The following is an 18,791-nucleotide window of genomic DNA, read 5'->3' on the forward strand; positions in this document are numbered from 1 at the left end:
GAAGCATCAGCAGCAGCAGCAGCATCAGCAGCATCACCAGAAGCAGCATCAGCAGCATCACCAGAAGCACCAGCAGCATCAGAAGCAGCATCAGCAGCAGCATCAGCAGCAGACGCAGCAGCATCACCAGAAGCAGCATCAGCAGCATCACCAGAAGCACCAGCAGCAGCAGCAGACGCAGCAGCATCAGAAGCAGCATCAGCAGCATCACCAGAAGCAGCATCAGCAGCATCACCAGAAGCACCAGCAGCATCAGAAGCAGCATCAGCAGCAGCATCAGCAGCAGCAGCAGCAGAAGACGCAGTCTTGCAGTGGATCCTGTTGTGATCACTCTCAGTGTTGCACTGCTATTACAACCTAACGTGAATACGCTAGAGAGGACAAACCTGCACAATGTAAAGGTTAGATTTCTTTAATGGGCACCGTGTCCCGCTGCGCGCCCACGGATGGTGTTTACTACACACTGCAGACGGTGATGCGGCGATCAGTGGGTGTGCGCTTCTTAACACCGAACTGCATCCAGCATCTACAGCATCTACAGCAGCAGCAGCAGCAGCATCTACAGCAGCAGCAGCAGCATCAGCAGCAGCTGAGGGCGATGTGTTTTTACTCCCTGCCCTACCACATCCTCTCTCGGTTAAAGTGTACGGATCCGAGCTACAGAACAGATTAAAACGTTTATTTTCCGCAGCAGCAACAGTCAACGAATCAAGATGAAATTTCCCTCTGAGAATCCAAGAAAACCAGGGAGCATGAACCCTCCACCAGGTTAGACCATCAGTTCAACTCATGCATTGTTGTTGTAAATGCTGCAGTGTGGGATTCCAGCTGTTCCCACACTTCATTCTGGACATGGTTAGTTGTTTCTCTGGTGTAGTGGTTAGCACTCTTGCCTTTGCACCAAGGAGACTCGGGTTCGAGCCCAGTGCAAAAACATGCAATATGGGGATTAGGTAAATCGGTCACTGAACGCTTGTTTGTCTCTATGTGTGTGGCCCTGATGGATGGACGGTCAGTCAGTGTTCCTGTCTTTATCATCACTGAGCTGAACAGTAAATGAACAGCCAGCCTATACATGCTGACGTTTACTGTGGATCAGTGTGAACACACACACACACACACACATTTACGCAGCTTTTCTGGTTAGGAATAGTCTCATTTAGAACCAATTCTAAATTCCTTGAACTGTGGCTGCACAGAGGCTCTGGAAGAAGACGTAAACACGAGTGTTCCAGGGTGATGCAGTAGAGAGAGATGTGCTCTCCTCACATTACCTCATCCAGCCCCTCAAATCCAGCATGTGTGTCACGTCCTGCACCACATGTTCAACCAGCCGTTGCATCTTGTGCATATGCAGGTGCAGCGCTATGAGGGGCCGTCAGGGACATTATTCAGAATAACCTCTCTCACACACACACACACACACACACACACACACACTAATGAAATGCTCTCACACATACAAGTGAAATGTCAGTATATTATATAAGAGCATTTCAGTGTGATGTGTGGGAGGATTTCTGTAAAACTGGAACTAACATACGCCACACACAGGTGAGCGGCTGCTGATCGTAGTGTTCCACAGTGATCGTAGTGTTCCACAGTGATCGTAGTGTTCCACAGTGATGTCTCGTCTCACACTGAAATGCTCTCATATAATATACTGACATTTTACTTGTATGTGTGAGCATTTCACATGTGATCTCAGTGATCACGACTCCCCAACTGATTATATCTATAGATATATCTATATATCTATATCTATAGATATATAGATATAGATATATCTATATCTATACCTATAGATATAGGTATGACTTTTTTGATTCAAGGTTTATTCTTATTTTTCCGGAGCTTTCAAATGCTCCCTAACCTTTATGCTCCACCTGTTACTGAGCAGTTAAGTTGCTGAACAAGATCACGATAAGCTCTTGAAATTCTTAGATAAAACAGACACAAGAATAAAGGGATAGTAAAGGTTTTTGAAGTGTGGTTTGTATTCGTGTTGTAAAATATTCTATGTAGAAAAATAAAATGAAAAATAATTTATACAGTGATTGGCTTCAACAGATTGAATGATTATTTGTAACTACTATAGCTATAGAAGCTGTGTATCATTCGTTCTTTTCATATTCAATTGAGATTCTAAAATCAAACAGTTTGTTATTTCCTTATTCGTTTATGAATCTGACACCAAAAAAACATGTAACGGGTCATTTTTTGTACTTTTGATTTATTGCTCAGATCAAAAATAGGAAATGAAATAACGGCCACGGAAAGATTTTGATTTTGATATTTAAGTTGTCCGATTTGTCTGAACCGGAAGTTATTGTCTTCTTCGTGTGTTGCACTTTCATCTGTATGACACAGAGTGCATTTTCTTTGTTTCAGTGCCAGTCCAGACCAACTTGGTCCCCCCAAAGAAGGTGCAACCGGGCATGCTTCAGTCCAGCCTGGTTCATGCCAGTGTTGCCACCATGCAGAACCCAATGGGCTGCTCCCTGCCGCGGCTTTCCGCTTCCCCCCGCCCCCCCAGCATGGTGGCCAGCATGGAGGCGGCGGCTGACGGCTCTGCCCCATTCACCATGATGAAGCTGAAGACGGTGCTGGCAGTGTTTGTGGTAGTGGTGGCCTACCTGGTGGCAGGGGGTCTGGTGTTCCAGGCACTGGAGCAGCCCTTTGAAAACAACCAGAAGATTGCCATCACAGCAGAGAAGGCTGCCTTCCTGCAGAAACACCACTGTGTGACCCCAGATGAGCTGGAGGCGATCATAAAGGTAAGGGCATCTGCCACTCCATTCTCCAGCCTTTCCTTGGTCCTGCATGCGCTCCCTAGTGGCCATTCAGGTCTACTGAAACCTGAGATTCATATTGATCTGAAGCCATCCAAACTCTGCCAGACACCCTGGAAGTGGATCCAAACCGCAGTGACCTGTCTCACACACTGACACACCCACACACTAACTTCTGAAAGTCTTAATGGCTGCTGTACATCCTTTAAACTTATTTTTTGATGTTTTGGTCAGAATGAAAGGCTTAAACTTCAGGTGAATGATTCATTGATGAACTGGATGTCTTTGTCTTATCTCATAGATTCCAGTTTGTTCATGTTAATGATAAAGCTCACTGCAAACAAAAGTTAATTGTGGAGTTCCACAAGGCTCAGTGCTTGGGAATATACTTTTTACCTTATATATGTATATATATATACATACATATACATATATGTATATGTATATGTATATATATACATATACTGTATATATGAACACGCACACACAGCCTATGTATTGTGGACACTGTGTTTGAGTCTGGAAAGATGCAACAACATAATCACTTCATTCACAATTGTGCCAGAAATACCCTATTGTGCCATTTTCCAAGCCACAGTTGTATATGTTTTGTTTTCTCATGGATTTACACAGTGCACAGTACATTGTTCATTTCTCTTTAGTTTGTCTTGTTGTCATTCTTAACTAGCACTGAGAGACTCGGACTCCTACATGTTGTGAAGCCCTGAGACAAATAAAACTCCAATGGGAGCAAAATTCTATCTGATCAGGAAACAGACTTCAAAATAACACTAGCAGCGTGCTGTAAATCCAACTGCAGCACTAGGAGATTAAACTGTATCGAAACGTTTAATATACAATAAAGAGACATTTTTGTTCAAGAAAAGAAATGGTTTTTTTCTCTAGAAATATTACATAATACAGCTACAGTTAAGGCGCATTTCCACCGGCTCTACTCAACTTGACTCGTTTTGCCAAGGCACAGTTTAAGTAGCGTTTCCACTAGCCTAGTACCTGGTACCAGGTACTAAAAATAGTTCCTGGTACCAGGTACTATTTTTAGTACCTGCTCAGGCGAGGTACCAAGCTTGCTTAAAAGCAGGTACTATGCGATGATTGGTCCGGCTGCCGGCCGCTGAGTCCCGTCACAGGAAGAGACGTCCCATGCACAAACTACTTTACTACTTAACAATCCTAACAACGTGGGTTAATCGCCAACAACTACCAGGGAAACCTCTATATTTAACAGGAGTCTTTTAAAGTGGAGTGGTGTATTTAGGGACAGCGCCGCTGATCGTGAGCCACAGACCACTGCTGCTGAAGTCAGTGCCGAACTGTAGATAAATTAAAACTACTTAACAATCCTAAAAACGTGGGTTAATCTCCAACAACTACAGAAGTGTGGTGTAAAGTCACTAGTCACGGTGACTTTGTATAAAACAAAGTCACTTTGTATAAAACAAGTCACCGCAGTTTCACTCAGCCGTGCAGCGATGACTCAACCCACGTAGGTACAACTTTTTTGTAGCTGACCTGAGTGAGTGTGATCAGAAATGTGCACTTTCTTGCTCTGTTCAGCTCTATTATTTGCCTCTGATGAACAAATGCTGTTGAGACAGCTGAGTTTGTGGCATTTTTCATGTGATTTATGTGAAAAACCATATTTGAATATTCAGCCCAGTTGCTAGAATCACATTGGTTAATTGTACCTCATTTACTTACCAGTGAGTGAATTCTACTATAAAATACGTTGTTTGGTTACCGTGGTTGCCTATAGTTAGGATACTAACCCGATTTGAAAACATATTTGAAAGAATGATACAAACATTGTTGAACCTCGTGTCAAGCAAACAAAAGACTCAGTGGAGTCGAACCGTACAAGGACAGAATACATTTTTAAGTCAATCAATGTGTGGCTTTCAGTGTTGATACTGTGTCAGTGACCACAGAATCAATCAATGTATGTGAAACAAAATACTCACATTCATTGTGAAATGATAGCAGCATTTAGACAAGGAGGCGAGTAAATAAGGAGAAGGTGAGAGGAGAAGGAAGCAGTAATGCAACACCACTGATCCCAAATGCCAGAAAATACAACACAACCAAATATCTGAGGCAGCAGAGTTTGACACATTTGTGTTCACTGCTAAAAGTCTCAGAGGTCCGTTAGGTTCAACACTCTCTCTCAGTAGAGCAGTATACAATTATTGAATTACTTTATTCACCAATCTCTCCCGCTCTCCTATCTATACATGCAAGGGACATGTCCAACAGGTCTCTGAACAAGCTTCAAACTTACTCAGGGCACCAGTGTGATGGTGCTGTGCTAATATAAAACACCAGGGGACATATACGGTATGCTCAAGCAAGGAGGAGCCAGGACGACAGGTCATCATTCATACACTCTTGAGATTGCGTATCAAGCCACAGTAGCAGCTGACCTAAGAGATGAGATCATACTCCTGGAGGAACGCACACTCTTGCCAAGGCCAAGTGAAAATGTACCATCAGAGTCTCTACGACAGGACTTGAACTTGGCACTTGTAATTCTCCTTATCGATGATATCACTGAGAGCCACGCGCTGATATATGCAGCAGCAGCATCAGTAATCATCAAAACCCTTGTACTCAATTCCATTGTAAGTCGCTTTGGATAAAAGTGTCTGCTAAATGAAATGTAATGTAATGTAATGTAATGTAATGTAATGTTATGGTCGATCACTCTCAATGTTCAATCTGTCAAAATGACCGGAGAATTCTTTGTTAGTGCAACCCCAGATATAGTGCTATCATTTTATGCAGCTCTTGTGTTTTCTAATTTAAAGGCAAGATGGAAAATGAGGGGAAAAATTAAAAAAGATCTTAACTATGTCAGCATTTAACAACAGTATGTAATAAGAAAATATAATGTAGTCCCATATGTAAAGATATGGAGCTTTCATCCTTAAAAAAGCCTGGAAAATAGAAATCTTTGCAATCATCCCAATTTATTTTTCACATGCCTTTCAAGGCTTCCATACTAACTGAATCTAAACTGCATTATTTTTGCTTTATTGTTTATTCAACACGGATAATGCATGACCCAACAGTGCACCACGTTCATTTCCATCTGTCACCCCTATGAAATTAGACATTTGAGTTTGAAACCAGACAAAGACGAACATTAATATTACAACCATGAAAAAAATAAACAAATAACAGAGAAATAATTCATGCACAGCCAAACAAACAAGTTTCATACATGCTTTCGTCTCTGGGTGGTCTGCTGTGTTAAAGCTCTTACTGGATTTGATCAAATGTTTTGGAAACAAAGGAAACGACCAGAGGGAAGATGCTTATTATGCTTATTATGGACTATACATCTTCAGGATGGATCATAAGCTGCATATGTGCTGGGTTAGTGTGTACACTCACATTTGCTAACACCAGCCAGACACTTGTAAAGCAGCGTAAACCACAATAGTTTGGCCTGGACAATGATTTCTCTCAGCAGCAGTGAAACCCTGTATGATAATGTCCAGCAGCATAAAGCAGAGCACAGCCACTGCAGCGGAGTGTGGATTAGTGCCAGCATCACTTCATAGCCCACACCAGCACCAGCAGCAGCAGCAGCAGCAGCAGCAGCAGCACATAACAGTCTCAGCTCTAAAACTAACCATTCACATACCTTTATAAAGAAAGTTTAATTCTACTTCACTTATAATGAACTTTTTTCATGTTCATTTCTCTGTGTATATTTATCTTATATGTAAAAATGACATTTATAATTATGAGATAATGATGTTATGTCTGTTTCGTTGTATTGAATTTATCTCTATCTGTGAGCATTGTTTAAAGAGGCCATAGCATGGTCCTATCTCACATGGTCCTATCTCACTCCATATCTCACTATGTGAGATATGGAGGTGTACTTACAAACATGAAGTCGTTTTTATGGTCAAAAACCTCCTTGTCGCTGTAAACGAGCCGATGTAAACGTCTCATCACTGACGCCCTCGTCAGCCGCGCTGTTTCAGATCAAAACCACACCCACAGAACACGGACTGTCTCGTGATTGGCCAGTTACCTGGAAGTGACGTCATTGGCACGTCAGCTCTCAGACCCGCGGCTCTGAGCCAGAGTCAGAAGACACTGTGACAGTGAAAGACTGCTGCAGGACGCCTGGAGCTTGGATAACGTTGTGGTTACCGATATGATAAACACACATGCTAACACTAGCGTAGCGTGTAGCTTAGCGTGTAGCCGACTATCGCTAATGCTAAACGACAAAACGTATTGTTGGCACTACTCCTTCTTTAGGTGAAGTTTGGTGCTGTGTCCTGCTTTATATTGCTACTTTCAACCATAGAAGAAGAAGAAGAACTACTCTCATTGTAGCTGCTGAGCGTATCGCTTGTATGGAGCATGACATGGTAAAAAATAAAATAAATTGTGCCCATGAAATAAGTATGACGTGTGCACAAAATACTAATGAATAATATTATCATTCCTGGACACCTGGGTAAGCAAATCGAGCGGTGTTGTGTTGTTATTGTTGTACCTGCGGCGGTAAAGAAACCTGCCTCTCGGTAATAATGGTTCCTTGCAATGACAGGCTTTTCAGAATGTCTTTGTAGCTCATTCCCAGTCAGTGGCGGACTGGCCATCGGGAGCACCGGGACGCTTCCCGGTGGCCTGACTTGAACAGTCACTGGACTGAGTGGACTGACTGGAGTTACCGGACGCCCGGGCCAATCAAATCAATCCATCTAGTTACGTAATGACGCTGTTCAGCGACCTGTCGCTGGAATGGCATCAAATTCCCGGCCTGAATTGTTGTCCCAGTCCGCCACTGTTCCCAGCCTAAAATAAAACTCTATCACGCTATCTCTGTCCATCGTGTAGCTTTAGCCACTCTACTGCCTCTACCTTTGACCTTAAAGGGGGTGCACTCGATTTGCTTACCCAACTGTCCAGGATTTAAATGTTTTTGGACAGTGGATGGAAACCGGAGTACCTGGGGAAAACCCATGCATACACAGGGAGAATATGGAAACTCCACACAGAAACTGGGATTTTAAACGGCAACCCTCTTGCTGTGAGGCAACAGTGCTAGCCACTAATCCGCCATGTGGTGGTTTATATAATAAAGGCATTCTTTATATAATAAAGTCATGAGAGTCTGAGGAATTGATTTACATACCTTGTCAGTGCTTCCAACAGGTACAGCTCTTTAAGGCACTGACACTTATTTTGCCTCAATGAGTTGTGAAGTCAGCTCTTCCACCCGTCTTCCCTGTACACGATCTCTTTATGGATCATGTGCAGGGTTCATTTAGGTGGAGCAAAAATGCAAAAAGGAATACTCTTTTGTCCCTGCAGGCTGCTGTAGACACATGGCGTATATTATTAAAGCCTATAAAAGACTTATTCTAAGAAAAAGCATAATTTTTCATCAAACCAGGTCAGTGGTGCAATTGCTTTTCATTATTTTTAGCTCGCGATCGATTGAATACAAGTGCATTTTTCTATTTTAACAATGTTTACAGTCGAAACAATAGTGTGGCAAAGGCACAGCTTTGCTCCACCTGAACTCATAAAATGCACAATTGGAAGTTATTTCTGCAGTTGCATGCGTTAGTTCTAAAAGCAGAAACTAGAAGAGGTCATTAGGAAAGTGGGCTAAAACCATGGAGCTATCATGTATCAGATCAATTCCCTCTCTAGAAAGGTGTGGAATGGAGATTGGCTGAGTGCAGCTGTTAAGCCTCACTGACTTCACATCATCATTCTGGGATCTGGGATGCTGCTAAAACAAGCAGCTACTCTTTTAACAGCCTCCATTGAACAGGCAGATATCACACACAAGTGCTGCTCTTTTAATTCATTTGAACTTTATCAAAAAATAGTGTGACCAATTGCTATTGTGAACTGCTACTAAATTGGTGTCTCGTTTTTCAGTGGTGCTGTCAATGTTATTTTCATTATTTCATTAGAATGGCTACGATGGAAATCAGAATGCTAGCAGACTTCCTACTACCCTTAAAGTTGATGATTGTTTGAGCTCACGTTGCTAAATTTTCAACTTGTATTATATGGTAATTAAAAATGTGTATGATTAGGGCTGCACAATATTGGAAATCATGCCATAACATTGCTCAATAATCAATAATATGAACTATAAATCAAACAAAAACAGACAAAAATACAATGAATTTTATTTTGTTTCTTATAGGTGCAAAAGGTTTATACAGGAAGCTGTAGCTGAAGCCAGGGGCTCTTATTTTGAAGGCCAGGCTTAAAAGAAGTGATGATGGGTGAATTTGACAGTGTATAAGTCAGAGCACTTGTAGCAGCTATGGATTTGGTTCACAATCACCAGTATCCTTTTTCCCCTCAGAGATGACATTGTCAAGGACGACAGCACTTTTCTCAGTTTACAGAGACTTGATTTGTTTGCTGGAGAGATGAATAATGTAAGACTGTATCTCTTTGTGTTAGTTTTTGATACAACTGCTTTGCCCTAGATAAATAATGGATGACAGTCCATAATTTAGGCAGATCCATAATTAATTTCAATAATTGAAACTTGATTCATTTTGTTTACCAGCTGCAACAGTGTGGTTGATCATCATTGTATCACCTTGAGTCTAATGGGGAGTTCACACAGAACACAAAGTCATTTTTCAAATCACGATACTTCAAGTAAACTACTTTTCTGTGGGATTCCCAGCTCTTGACATCAGCTGCTTTCTTAGTGTGGCCAAGAAGGAACCAGAGGAAACTGTGCAGATATGGTCATGTCCTTATTTAATTCTCATATATTTCTGATAAAAGTCTGACCAATCATTTTATTCGAGAGAGGGAGGGAGGGAGGGAGGGAGGGAGAAGGGTGAATTTTCATTAACAGACTGTTTAAGTTTACATTATTCAGGTGATGGAGAAAATATTTAAAATCTGTGTACTTCTCTTTTCAAATGCTATCACTGAAGGACAAATATCACAATGTCTAATGTTGCACAGGGACAGTTACTGGACTAATCTGAGTAACCGTAGAAGAATCTGGAGTAAAAAGCAGAGATACTTCTTTGTTGCAGGCCTAAAGACCAAAAGCTGCTATGCAGCATCCCATTTACCCATTTACCCATTTACCACCACCTCTATTTGATTATCAGAGCATCTTCTCCTCTTGCCTTTAAAAGCCAGGTCACTTGCAGCTTGATGGATTGATATTATAATGGTGCATGATAGCGGTAATAAGTCAGGTGGAAATGGTTTCACTCTGTAAGATCACATTACTGTCTTAATATTCCACCTTAAAATAACTTCAGACCAGAACTGTGTTGGATGGTCATGTAGTTGCTTGTTTTTTGGGCCTCAAGAAAGCAATGGTCCAATATAACTGACCAGCAACATGCTCATTGGTTCTCGCTCTCTCTCTCTCTCCCTCTCTCTCTCTCTCTCTTATGGAAAGCCGTTTTAACATTTACAGTTTTTCTCGATTGCTAAGACACATTTCTTTAAAGCTGCTCTCCTTTTCTCTAAACTGTGAACGCAAAAGCCAATTTTAAAGCTACATTCACAAAACCTCAGACTCTTCTTGCAAAACCAAACTTTCACCTCAAAACAGTTCAATCTGTGCTCAAAACTGAACTTTGTTGTCAAATCGTGCCCCAAGTCAATCAAAATTAAAAACACTACTGAACAGTCACTAAACACTACGTAGAAAAATAGAAAACACAACGCTCAGGACATGAAGCTAGAGAAATAAATGTTTATTGTTCACTGTAGGCTAAATGCATTTTGCAAAACAAAACACCTGTGCATTTAGCACTTGTACAAAAAGACAAACAACAGAAATCTTGTGCATTTGCAAGTACAACAATATACAAATAAGTGCATTACTCAGCCACATCATCATGTCTCCGTACTGGGTCAGGCCACAGGACTTCATCCACATCACAGGCCACATTTTGTCTGGCCAGGCAACGGGGGAAAAAACCTCTGGCATGCCGTATCCAGGCTTGGCATGCCTCCACACCTATGTCACCACAGGCAGGTTTCGTGGCTTGCAGGAGATTTACCCTGGTGTAAGGTTGGCGTTCATATACCTTCCACCGCCATGAGGAGAAGAATTCCTCAATGGGGTTTAGGAAAGGGGAGTACGGTGGAAGGCAAAGATTGATAAAACCTTGGTTCATATTGAACCACTCTCTAACCTGGAGGGCTCTGTGAAAACTCACATTGTCCCAAACAACAACATAGATGTGATGCTCATCCTGCTGCCCTAACAGAGCATCTCGCATGTGATTGAGGAAAGTGAGGAGCTGGTGAGTGTTGTAGGGCCCCAGGTTGGCATGATGGTGGACAACCCCACGATTGCGGATGGCAGCACATAATGTGACATTGCCACCACGCTGCCCAGGGACACCAACAATGGCCCGAAGGCCAATCACATTACGGCCTCTCCTTCTCCTTTTGGTGAGATTACACACAGCTTCATCCATGTAGATGTATTCATGAGGTCTTTCCATTGCATCCAGTTGAAAAACCCTCTGTAGAAATAGATATAGTTTTGTAAGTGATACAGAAAAGGTGATTTAGGCCACTACACTAAATCACTACTGTGTCTGGATATATACCAACCTTTGCTCTTTGACTCTGTCTGAGTTGCGATCAAAGGACACTCTGTACAGCTGTTTCATGCGCAGTCTGTTGCGCTTGAGGACACGATCAACAGTAGAGAGGCTGACACTGTTGATACCCTCAAAATTGACATGGTCCTCAATGATCTTCTGCTGAATTTCACTCAGTTTAATGGCGTTGTTCTCACGGACCATATCAACAATTACACTAATTGTTGGTGTGGGGAGAACATACCTGTCCTCCCACCCCTATGTGGCAGTCCTTCAATTCTACAAAAAGAGAACATGCAGTTACAAAATATATACATGGAATACTAGGCCTACAAACAGTTAGACCAACCCTCCATTACAATACTACAGTACATTGGTACAGTGATGTACTGAAACATATAATTATTTACAATATACTGTGGTACAGTATATAGTATGTCATACAGTAATTGCTGTCAACATTTACATACTGTACTAATAATGTCTAAAAAGGTAATTACCTGTTCTCTTCTCTAAATCTTTAGATTATGGTGGACACAGTGAATCTACTGATGTTTGGTTGTACCCTTTGTCCGGCCTCCCTCATGCTCATACCATGGACAAGAACAACCCTAACCCTAACCCATGTATTACAGATATCTGTAATTGAATTCTTGCTAGTCATAAAGAACATATAAGATATCCACAATTACATTCTTCCTAGGACAAACTCCCATTTCAGACATCTTCAATCCAGTTGTTAATAGTCATAATTTTCATTTCAGATATCCAAAATTAAAAACTATTACAGATATCCAGAATGTAATTTTGACTATCCAAACATACATTGTGACTTTTAAGGGTTAGGGTTAATGTCATTATGGATATCCACAAATGTTTTGTGACTATCTGTTGACATTTTCACATAAAAAGGGTTCATTCCATAATAGCATTTCTCCTAGAAATGGAGAAAGAGAAATGTCTCGTTCATCGCCTGCCTGGACATTAGCTGTAGTTAGCATTCTCAGTTCATCGTTCGTGTCTGGAGACAGTAAATGTTTGATTCTCTCAAGATCAAGAAAGAAAACCCCAGCAGGAGAGAAAACACATACAGAGTCACAGACACACACAGAGTCACAGACACACACACATACAGAGTCATAGACACACACACACATACAGAGTCATAGACACACACACACATACAGAGTCACAGACACACACACACATACAGAGTCATAGACACACACACACATACAGAGTCATAGACACACACACACATACAGAGTCACAGACACACACACATACAGAGTCACAGACACGCACGCACACATAGTCACAGACACACACACATACAGAGTCACAGACACACACAGAGTCACAGACACACACACATACAGAGTCACAGACACGCACGCACACATAGTCACAGACACACACAGAGTCACAGACACACACATACAGAGTCATAGACACACACACACATACAGAGTCACAGACACACACACATACAGAGTCATAGACACACACACATACAGAGTCATAGACACACACACACATACAGAGTCATAGACACACACACACATACAGAGTCACAGACACACACATACAGAGTCATAGACACACACACACATACAGAGTCACAGACACACACACATACAGAGTCATAGACACACACACATACAGAGTCATAGACACACACACACATACAGAGTCATAGACACACACACACATACAGAGTCACAGACACACACACACATACAGAGTCATAGACACACACACACATACAGAGTCACAGACACACACACATACAGAGTCACAGACACGCACGCACACATAGTCACAGACACACACAGAGTCACAGACACACACATACAGAGTCACAGACACACACACATACAGAGTCATAGACACACACACATAAAGAGTCACAGAGCAGTGCAGTAGATTGTGTGTGGAACAATCACTAATCTGTAGTACTATTAGTATACTTATTCAAATAAAAATAGGTTTGTTTTTGTCCTCTCATTATGTTACGATCTAACACTTGGTTTGTTCACAGATTTCATTTCAGGGTATGACATGTTAGATTATTGAACTTGGTGAATCAACCTAATTCTAAATAGAGCTATTCAAGTCATCTGGTGCGAATTCTTGTATTTTTGTTTAAATCGCAATATGCAACGCAAAACAACAACAACAACAACAAAACAATGCAGCCCTGGTGAAAGTTATCTTGGATTGGATTGGATCTTGCCAAAAACACTGACCCACAACAATTCCAAAGATCAATGTAAATAAAATTACAGTAGGGGCATCTTTGCTGACTCTTACACTTCAAACTGTCCTGTTGCCATAAAAATTATTTATCTATCATTCTACCTTCAGCCATTAAAAAGGCAAACACCTGAGTGAACAAAGAAGCAGTCAGCTGTGCTTTCAAGATCGTACACCAGTCACAGCTGTGGTTCATCTTGACAAAGAGACAGATGTGACTGGGCACAGAAGAGCAGTCAGCACAAAGATTTCATACCTATACCAAGTATTGTCTCCACGAGAAAGACCTTTACTTTGATTAGGTTGTTATCTAACACCATGGTTCCCAACCTGGGGTCCAAGCCCCCTTTAGGGGAGTGCCAGAGATCACATGGGTGGCGCAGGGCTTGTGAGTTTGTGAGGTTAATATAATTATATTTGTGCATCCCAATCAGACACTCTGCTGGATAATTAGAAGTCAGTATCACCCAAATAAAAACAAAACATAATGTTTTTTTTGGTCCAACGTTCAATTTACAATTTAGCTCCATTCACATCACACAATAAATCACCAACACCTGATCACGTTCCTGTTGTGTGAGAAACACAAGTACCAAAGACTCACCATTATCAAAAAAAGAAAACAAGGCAATACCTTGGTTTTGATTTAATGGAAGTACAGCACAGTTTGTACACACTGAGAATAGGAAGAAAACCTGCTGTTTATTTTTGCATATAAACTTTGTACTTGTGTGTGCCCTGGACAGGGGTTCGGGTCCGGGGCGCCTGGTATGTCCTAGAAACAAGCACGGTGGGCTTCAAGGAGAAAAGGTTGGGAACCACTGATCTAACACTACCTAAAGGAAGTCTAACTACCTTTAAGCAGGCCTTAGTGTACACATCTTTCCTCACCTCTCACTTTGTCTCTGAGTTTGTGGAATTCGGGAGTTCCCATTTGTGTTTGTAACAGTGGGTCTGAAATCAGACATTGAAACCGCTCTTCATTGAGTCCCAGGGCAATAAACCATTATAGGTTCACCCTCCAGTCCCGCCACCTCAGCATTGGGAGTTGGAAAACCCCTGCTGCCCCTCCCTCTGCGCCTCCTGAGGAAGAGGAGGGAGCATTATCAGATGCAGACGGCCGTGGTTGTTCCTGTACAGTCCTGAAGCTCTTGTAAGGGCTGGAGGATCTGGAGTGCTGCTTGATGGCTGCTCCTCATCCTCATAAGCTGGAGTGGCTGTGGGAGGAGTGGTGGGAGCATGGCGGATGCCTGTTCAGGTGCTGGGGTGACTTCGTCGGGGCGGACAGGCGTCGAGGTCGGGATCCAGTGTTTGAGCGGTCAGCAGTGAAAGCTGGGGATAAAGTACAGAAGAAAGAGGCAATGCATTTGCCACCTCTGCTTCTTTATCTATTTTTGCCTTTTCCTCTTTTTCCTTTTCGTCCTTTTTTTCTCTCGCATTTTGCTCTTTTTACTAATTCTCTCCTTTCCCCTATTTCAGCTTCGGTTTTCCACATATTAAGTTTTATTTGCTTTCTTGTATCCTGCTACATTTTCACCTCTGCCGATTTTTCCTATATATAATATATAATATAATTTTTTTCCTCCAGCTGTTAAATTTTTATCAGGCTAAATGAGCCTTGTTTAGGAAACCCAAATTCAACGCTCCGTCAATGCAACAGATTTACACTTTCTTGTCCCCATTTCTTCCTCATGACATCTACCATTGGCCCCTCAGGCTCGGATACCTCAGGCTTCTTACTTTGCCTGTTTCCCATTCTCCTGAGCCTGCAGTGTGCACACTTTTACCTCACAACAAATTCCTACCACACGGACGTCTCCGTGCAGCCGAATACTTTCGTTCAGTACAAAGGAAACTAAAAACTTCTGAAATATATTCAGACACTTGGTCCAAGCAAGTAAAATAGCCAATCTTGGAATACTCTGGGACCTGGAAAATTAAGTGATTTTTAATTACTGATTTATTTAATCCTTATTCAAATTTTTTTTCCCATTTTTAGAATGAAATTTCTCTTACCAGACAATCTCGGACAATGCTCAGACGATCACTCGTGGATCCCATTTCTGACACCAAGTTGTTGTGGCAAAATCTATCGTAAGGTGTCTGATTATTGATTATTGAAGCTTTGCAAAGAGAGAGTCAAGATGGACTCAGAAGCCAGTCAAGGATGACTCTGAGGCACAAAAGGAAATCTGTGTAGTGTATAATTGGTGTTTGCGCCGTAAGGGTTATCTGTGCAGCTGGGAAAGATGACCTTGGGTCCCACGATCCGACAGGTCCATGAATCAGGTTTTGTGTGGGTATAACTCAGCTTGCTAGGTGTTTAGACTAAGGTTGTAACTATGCTAGGGAGAGAGATATCTGGGAAGAGCTACAAGTGTATAGGTCAAAGGTGAATGGCCTAGTATGAAGCTACAGGAATGTGTATGTGATCAAAGATGTAAAGAAATGGAATGGAATGTTATTTTCCATGACACTACCCTACAGATGGGGGATGAACAGGCAGACACTCAGGTGATCTGGAAGAGTCTGAGTATTTATTTCTCTCAACACATATTTGGAGGCAGCCCATGGCCAAGTGAAAACGGAACAGGGCTTGTGGCCAGTTTGAGTCCCCATCAGGTCGAAAAAGGGCTGGGGTACTCCTGAGCAAGGTACCCAACCCCCCATTGCTGCCCAGGTGCCGCTCAGTGTGGCTGCCCACTGCTCCTAATTCTAGGATAGGTTGAATGCAGAGAAAGAAATTCACAAATTCATCTTGCGGGCTGGATTGAACCTTCTTGTGGGCCTCTTCTGGACCACTGGCCATACGTTTGACACAACTGGGTTAGAGGGTGCAGCTAGACATCCACTAGGCAGCATAGTTCTGGGAGAGACCAAGTGTTGGCTCTGTTGCTGTGTTTTAATGTTAGATTGGTTTAAACCCCACTTTTTTAATGGAAAGTATGTTGATGAAAAACATGGTTACCATCATCTTCATTCGGGCAGCCTATGGCCAAGTGGAAAAGGAACTTGGCTTGTAACCACAGGGTTGGCAGTTTGAGTCCCCACCAGGTCAAAGGGCTGGGGTATAAAATATAAATGTTTAAAAAACCTTGAAGTTGAACTTTTGACGAGAGACTGACTCACTGTGGATGTGAAGAACCAAGTGTGTCCTTGTGTGTTTGACCTTTAGCTGGTCATACAGCTATCAGTGACAGTATCAGTTAGGCTTCTCCATCTGCCTCGATGAATCCTAACAGAAAACACTGGCAGTGGTTAGGATGATGTCACTGATGTCCCTCAGCCAAACTCACACACTGTGCATCATGCAGCCACACTGTGGAACTGTAACACGAGAAACACGAGGGATTGACTGATGATGACCAGAATCAGTTCATCTCATCTAAACAGTCTGTATTGTCTCTGTGACACTCTGTATATAACTTTTTTTGGTTAAATAAGGTTTGAAAACCTAAACTTTACAGAGGCCTTGAAAGAACATGACGGCCTCAAGAAGGTGATGAGTTAAATGCCTTTATATATATTTATATATTTTGTGTCCACTGAATCACATCATCAGTAAGAATTCAGCCATTAAAGCCTTCTCCAGGGAAATGACCTGACAGACTGGGAAAACATAATGATGTGTTTCATGGGGTCCCACTCTCCTGGAGCAGTCAGGAACCCTTGTTCTAGACCCCAATGTATCTATCAATCTATACATATATATATATATATATATATATATATATATATATATATATATATATATACATATATATATATATATATATATATATATATATATATATACCTTCAACACTATCATACCACAGACCCTGATCCATAAACTATTTTCACTCGGACTTTTGCACTAATGTTTACTTTATTTATTATACACTACCTCAGGACAGTTATTTAAATAGAATTATATTACTCTATTAGTTACTCTTATAATCACACAGCACCTTACCTCCAGAGGTTTTAAAGTTTTAAATCTTTTTTTAAATTTTATATTTTTTTTAAGTTAAACTGTTGGTTCTTTTCATTCTTTTCTTTTTATTGCTGGGCTGACCGGGTTCTGGAGAGACTGGAATTTCGTTCTGACCTCATGTCTTAATGTATATATAATCTTGAATATATGTATATATATGTATATATATATATATATATATATATATATATATATATATATATATATATATATATATACATAATCTATCAATCCAGACCCAAAGGCCACAAAACTAAAGCTCCTGTCCTAACAAAAGGTAACTACATGAACAATATAAAGGTGTAAACTCCGTTATTTAAAGATACAATATGTAGCATTTCTGCAGTAAAATATCTAGTGACAACAAATGCGTACATATTATTGAGTGGTATATTTACAGTAGCCAAAAAACTTTTTAAATCCATAGAAATACATGGTAATTTGTATTCAAGGTAACAGACTGTTTCATTGGTCACTTTTTAATGATGTCATCCACTTTGCAGAGATAAATATTACACTTTTAATGTGTAATATGTGTAATTTTAAAACTTAACTGAATCATCTATTCCTTTAACACTTAGACTTAATAAAATAAAAGCCTAGAGTTTGTGGACCTATCACTTAAAAAGGAAATGAGCCAAGTGCTGCTCATTTGTGTTTGACTGATAGAGAGACACCTGGTGGCAGAAATGACTTTTAAACGACTCTAAATGAAAACCCAAACTCTTCTGCACAGATACTGCTATGAACTCATTTCATTTATTTACAGAACAAGATGATCAGTTAAACTCAGGTTGGTGCAAACAACATGGTGCCGGCAAGCACTTGGTCACCTGCAGTACAATCTGTGTGTTCATGAGTGTGTGTGTGTCCGAGAGCAATATTCCAAGAAGCTCAGGCCGAGGAGGAGGTGTAGCAGCCATTTTTAATACTACATTAATAATCAATCCCAAGCCACAACCAGGATATTCATGGTTTGTAAGCCTTATTCTTAATCTATCTCATCCTAGTTGGAAATCACAAAAACCAGTTATGATAGTCACAGTTTATCGTCCACCTGCACCTTATTCAGAGTTCCTATCAGAGTTCTCTGAGTTCTTATCTGAGTTAGTGCTTAAGACAGATCAAATCATAATTGTAGGGGATTTCAAC

The 18,791-nt window shown here is 41.2% G+C and overlaps 1 protein-coding gene across 1 annotated transcript in view; it reads left to right on the forward strand.

Moving 5' to 3' along the window:
- The first annotated feature begins 262 nt into the window (after positions 1–262).
- kcnk10a (potassium channel, subfamily K, member 10a) overlaps positions 263–18,791 on the forward strand; it is a 37,163-nt gene continuing 18,634 nt past the window's right edge. Inside the window, exons 1-2 of the mRNA XM_058613520.1 lie at positions 263–768; positions 2,392–2,777. Of these exons, the coding sequence (XP_058469503.1) occupies positions 714–768; positions 2,392–2,777 (441 nt within the window). The 5' untranslated portion in view covers positions 263–713. The remainder of the gene's footprint in view (positions 769–2,391; positions 2,778–18,791) is intronic.

Source organism: Solea solea, chromosome 17, assembly GCF_958295425.1.
Source record: "Solea solea chromosome 17, fSolSol10.1, whole genome shotgun sequence".
In the NCBI taxonomy this organism is placed as follows: domain Eukaryota; kingdom Metazoa; phylum Chordata; class Actinopteri; order Pleuronectiformes; family Soleidae; genus Solea; species Solea solea.